Source organism: Thermobia domestica, chromosome 1 (genome assembly GCF_964235325.1).
Source record: "Thermobia domestica chromosome 1, izTheDome1.hap1.1, whole genome shotgun sequence".
NCBI classification, from domain to species: Eukaryota; Metazoa; Arthropoda; class Insecta; order Zygentoma; family Lepismatidae; genus Thermobia; species Thermobia domestica.
In genome coordinates this window covers 33,034,052-33,040,051 of record NC_137454.1, presented here as the reverse complement: position 1 = coordinate 33,040,051, position 6,000 = coordinate 33,034,052, and the positions used below count along the sequence as shown (strand labels likewise).

The window sequence follows — 6,000 nt, the reverse complement described above, 5'->3', positions numbered from 1 at the left end:
GATACACCTACTCTTAACAGTGATATACATACTCTTAACAGTGATACATATATTTTAACAGTGATATACATACTCCTAATAGTGATTCATATATTTTAACAGTGATATACATACTCCTAACAGTGATACACCTACTCTTAACGGTGATATACCTACTCGTAATAGTGATACACCTACTCTTAACAGTGATATATGTACTCTTAACAATGATATACATACTCCTGACAGTGACATATATACTCCTAACAGTGATACACATAATCCTAGTAGTGACTCACAACTACTTGTGATTTTCCTTCAGTTCATGATGTAAGCCTAATTACACCTTCTGTACTTATTAACTTACTATTAATTAATTTGTTTTGTCATGAACGAGAAAAAATATCGTATTTTAGACATTCAAAGAACCTAAGTCCAGTATTTTTCCTGTTTTCTTGCCTGTAATGCAAGTCAATGATGTATGCAGAGAGGTTAGTACTGGGGATCCAAACCACTCGAAAATCCCCACATTTCTATAAATTTAGCCCAATTTTAGGGTAATTTTTACAAAAATTCTGATTTAATTTATCCTCTTACTGAATTTGGACCCTACTCCTAACAGCTTTGGACTCCTCCGAAACAGAGGCGGACTGGGCCGCCCGGATACCCGGAAATTTCCGGGTAGGCCCTGCCGTCTGCAAAATCCACTTAAGATATTGCTCGATTAGTTATAACTATTTCAAAACTCCGTTCTCGTTCACAGTAGCCAGTGGTATAACTAACGGACCGGTAGTGCTGGCGAAGGGAGGACACAAGTGAAAGGGGTCCCTGCCCAAGTCGTAGCCTTGTTTGTTGAAAAATCAATAAGGCAATAAAAAGTCTCAAAAGTACATGTAAGTTATTAACTCGAAAATGTAATCTCGTCCATAATTTATGTATCCGATAACATATAAAGAGCAAGGAGCTGATTCTCTTACTGTAAGGAGACCGCGTTAGACATGGAGTTGTTCGATCCGAGTGGTGGCGATAAATAATTTTAGCCTACCCTGAGCACACCGGTGATATCAGAAAACGGGCCGAAGTCCCCGAAAATTGGGCCCAAAGAATGTTGATGCCATATTCTCCATGCTTTTTGCTCAAAAACATGTTTCCTTATTATACTCCCTGAATGTTATTCAACCGAACATTACAAGACAATACTGATGCTGCATATCAGTAAGGTACAGCGTAATATATTTGATATCGAAGAGAAGGGACCTGAGACCAAACATGTGGGGCCCGAATTCTTGGGTTTCAGGCCACGGGACCGATTTCTAACATCACCTCTGTGCTCAGGGAACCCGGTTCTGTCCAACACCACAAGTTGCGTTTCCAACTCCACGTCTAAAACGGTTTCCTTACTGTAGGAGAATGTTTATGGAATATTCCCAATGTTCTTATCCAAGAGTAAAAAAGACATTATAAAGCTGTGGGAATTAACAGGGCATTAGATTGAGACAATTTCTTTTTATCGTATATATAAACTACACGGGAAATAGTGGACTCCAATGGAAGAGCACCACTCCTTTCTTGCAGATCTTTAGTTTTTAACTTATGATTTTTTATTTATTTATTTATTTATTTTACTTGTTTTTAAAACTCGGGTCTCCATTGCTGATGTAATCATAGGTTTTTAAAAGTTAGATAAAGAGGAAGGGGGATAGCAAGATGTTTCTAATTCGGTATACCTAACAATAGTGCACGAGTATTGACAGGGGCCCATTTGTGAATATTGCGGGTGTTTTGGCATTGGGATGCAAATCCAGGGTAGATTAAATGATAGATTTACAAACAACAAAAAATTAATCTTTGATGCTTCTTGTCTTGATCCTCGCCGAATTACTGATTTACTAAATGAGGGTGTTCCAGAATGTGCTTTGCAGGAGATAGCTGAAAATGTTTAGTTGAGCATGAAAATTTGAAATTTGAATTGTTGAATTTTGCTAACTGCCAGACTACCGTGATAAAGCAAATAATGAAGACTGTACTGACATACAACCCGACGTAGATGTTGCAGAATGTGACAGTGACTCGGAGGGCGAAAGTGAACCTGAGGAATGCATTGCCTCTTTTTCAGAAGGCTTACAAGATGTGCAACGAAAATCATCTGTGTAAGCAGTGTTACTTGTGTTGTTACAGGTTTCTACTAATGTATAACATGAATGTTTCCACTTTCCGAATACTGTTTACTGTACACAAATATTTGATAACTCTCGCAGTTACTCAAGTATCGTGTGAGCGAGCATTCAGTTATCTTAAGTTAATTAAAACTCGTGCGCGTTCGTCTTTGTCAAATCATATTCTGGAATAATTTATGCTTATGGCCATTGAAAGGGAAGTTCTGCAAAAAATCTCTAATGATGAAATTATCGATGAAATTGGGAAATCTTCTTCTGTCTTTAAAAAAATGCCGCTGTAAAAGCTGGTTTGACAAATGAACTTCGTTACTCACGTATTTTATAAGAATTGCAAAAAGCATCAAAGATGACTGACAAATGCGTTATCACGTCTGTTGCCAATAAGTGTGCGAATTTTTACATCAAAAGTTCGTGCTGTTCGTTTTGTTTTTCTTTCTTGATTTTGAAAGGGTGATTCCTAACTGCCGTTAGTAGATTTTTTTTTTTTTGGGGGGGGACTGCAATGCTAAATGTTCCAATTTAATTAATGTTTAAGAAGTAAACAAGAAATTATTTATCAAATTCAGCGTGTTTCATCAAAATTGTTTTAAAACCGTTTCTCTGAACTTTCTGTGATTTCAAAATGTTACTTTCTTGATTCTCACCTCCATAATTGGATGGTTACTCAATGTTCTTCATTACATATCATGTAAACAAATCTACAAAGATAGACTATTATTTTACACAATTAAATTAAGTTTATTATACTTTATTCACTCATTTGCATGTATCATTCATGAAAATTAAATTCCTCATAATGTTAAAGATGGAATCGTACCATATTCAGATTTCTTTCAATATAAACAGTCGCTGCTTTGAAGGCACATGTATGATTCATTGCAAAGATTTTCAGACTGTAGAAAATAAAGAAAGCGAAATAATACTTGGTTATAGGTACACATACACGGGGGCGGGCGTTTAGCCATCCAAGTCTCCAGCTAAGGGTTCAATCCTAAAAGGACAATCCTGACTCCCGACCAACTCGGTAATCATCAAGGCCCTTAAGCATCATTCTCCGGGTGGGCCCTTGTACTCCCAGTCCGCTTCTGCTCCGGAAACATATTCCTGCATATGTGTCTGGACACCAGGTGTTATTTTCCCTCTGCAAACTTTGTGCATGTGATCATTCCATTTTAAGAATGCAATCAAGAGAGAAAGGGGATTCGATTTTTTCTGGCACCCTGTTTTTTTAGAAGTCTGTAAAAGTTCTATGAAATAGGATGAGGCAAAAATCGCCCACTGCTTCCTTTGTAGCCAAATACTACGGTCCAGAACTAGTTGTTTACAGACATAAATAAACACTTGAATGCGGAATTATCACTTAGGCCTAAAAAAAAGACGAATTCCTTGATAACTCGATTATTATTATTTTTTTTTTTTTTAGATTCCCTTGAACTCTCCAGAACACTCAATGGTAAGATAACCTCCGTACCTCGAATGATTAAAAATTACAACCTCGACAAGTCGAATTTCCAAGGTTTCATAATCATATTTAAAAACCTCAGTAACTCGAACTTTCGAATCTTTACGACGAGTTGAAGTTTATCTCTATATTTCGAATTTCTGTTGAAGTGACTTCGATAACCCGAAACTATAACTCTATGCTTTTAAGTTATTGTCATTGTTGCTAATGTGTACTGTAATTGTGTTTTACCCATATCAGGGGCGGATCCAGGACCGACTTCTGGGGGGGCGGTGGGTTGTCATACTGCTACTTTTAAGGGCTCCAAACTTTGAGATGGGTTTTATTTATATATATAAAATAAGAAAGTCTCCTCTTCTGGGGGGGGGGAAGCGATTGCCCCGATCTCCCCCCTGAATCCGCCCCTGACTCATGTTAATTATTTTACTTTTACTAGTCATCTTGTTTAATTTAAAGAACTTTCACAAATTCGAGTTATAGAGGATGAATGAATAAAATTTCGAGTTATAGAAGTTATATAATCACTGTTCATGAGGAGTGCAGAATCTTGGTATCTGGAATTTTTGTTGTGGCCACCTTGATTACTCGAAAAACTTGATAACTCGAATTTTTATCTAATCCATTCAACTTCGAGTTATCGAGGTTCCACTGTATAATAAAGCTGTTTGTTATAGCTTACAAATACACAAAGATACATGAAACAAACCAAAAAGAAGAACAAGAAAAAAATGAAACGAATATAAAGGTGTACAATGTACGTAATTTAAGATTTTTCGTGTTTTCCGTGCTCTGGAATACAGAGTCCAAAATACTTTGAGATGGAGGCAAGGAGACGGATGCATCCGGACATGTTGGATTCTAAGGTATATCAAGTAATGCTATTATTTTCTGCTTACTCTTTTCCAAAAATTTTCTCCCCTCCACTTGCCTGCTCAAAAAATTAAGTCGGGCGTCGTTATTGATCCAAACTAATGCAAATTGTACTTTAAATCTTAAAAAAGAGTAATAAAGTAAATAACAAATGATCACATGCATGTACTCGTGTATTTTTCTTTTAACATTTTTTTTTAATAATTAAAATGTTTTTGGAGTACCAAAGGGATACGGTAACCTCTTCTTGTCCCCTTTCCCGCGTATGGACGCCCAACCTCATTCGAACATGCAAGATAATGGAACAAATCCCTCTCATTCGCCAGAGTAAAGATTCTGACTGATTTTGCCGCCATGCTGTCTCGCATTGTTGCCACAAGTTGTTATAATTTCCAGGTAAATTAAATGTTGTAATAAGAACTAAAAGTAGATAGCACTTACTTTAGTTGGAAGCACTGATTTTACCGATATCATGGTGTACTTACCTTGAGTTGCATTTTATGCCGCTAGACGGTGCTGGCGTCAAAAAAACCTGCGTGCGCGCAGAGTTAGAATCGGCCTGTCGCAACAGAAGTTGAGCGAGCGAGCGAGGGGACGTACCAATCGGGGAGCTAGAGGAAAGAGATTCTGTGCACGGCCGGAGGATTGTGTCGCGGTAGCGAATCTTCATTTCTAAAATCTTTTCCAAATGTCCCGCAGCGCGGTATGCAGCGATCTGCTAAGCAGGTCCTGCTGCTGAAAAATATTTAAAATAATAACAATAAACATAACAATACTTTCCAGGACGGGGCACGGAATAGACAACAAGTATTTGCCGGGGTGTTACTGCTATAGTTCGCTTAGTTGATCATACGCTCGACCAATAAATAATTATTAATAATATAAATAGTGTGTTTTAGTTCTTGATGTTTCTTTGTTTCCGTATGCTTTGATATATAGTGAGTGTGTGAGTTTGTGTTTTGTGTGGTGGTGAAATATAAATTGTGCATAAAACGAGTACGAAAAAAATAGATAAATTTACAAAGATTACGCACAGTGCCGTGTAATTTTTTTGTATAAAAGAAAAAAAAATATTTAAATCTCGTTATTAACTGGTAAACTTAAACAAATTCTAATTTATCTTTTTCTACTAAAAGAAAAGAAAAAGATTTGAGACACCCTTATAACTCTTAACCCTCGCCTATTTTTAGTGTGACAGAACTCTCACCACGGAGTGCTTCAAGATTTCATTATGGGGTGTGCAATGTCGGCAGAAGAACGGGCAGCCCTTGCCCGAAGCAAACAGATAGAGAAAAACTTAAAAGAAGATGGAATTCAAGCCGCCAAAGATATCAAGCTCTTGCTACTTGGTGAGTACCCATGCTGGGCGGGGCTGTCATGTTGATTGCACGCAGACCTACTATCGCTAGCATTTGTCACTAAACGAGAGTGCATTTATGTCTAAATAGAAAGCAAAAAGTGCATTTAAACTATCCATTTCAATTGCAATCTATATTATTAAGTGTAGAAAAA

The 6,000-nt window shown here is 37.1% G+C and overlaps 1 protein-coding gene across 1 annotated transcript in view; it reads left to right on the top strand.

Moving 5' to 3' along the window:
- Positions 1–5,051: 5,051 nt before the first annotated feature.
- The window catches only part of Galphao (G protein alpha o subunit), a 362,612-nt gene continuing 361,663 nt past the window's right edge, over positions 5,052–6,000 (top strand). The window contains exon 1 of the mRNA XM_081756619.1: positions 5,052–5,837. Within this exon, the coding sequence (XP_081612745.1) occupies positions 5,720–5,837 (118 nt within the window). The 5' untranslated portion in view covers positions 5,052–5,719. The remainder of the gene's footprint in view (positions 5,838–6,000) is intronic.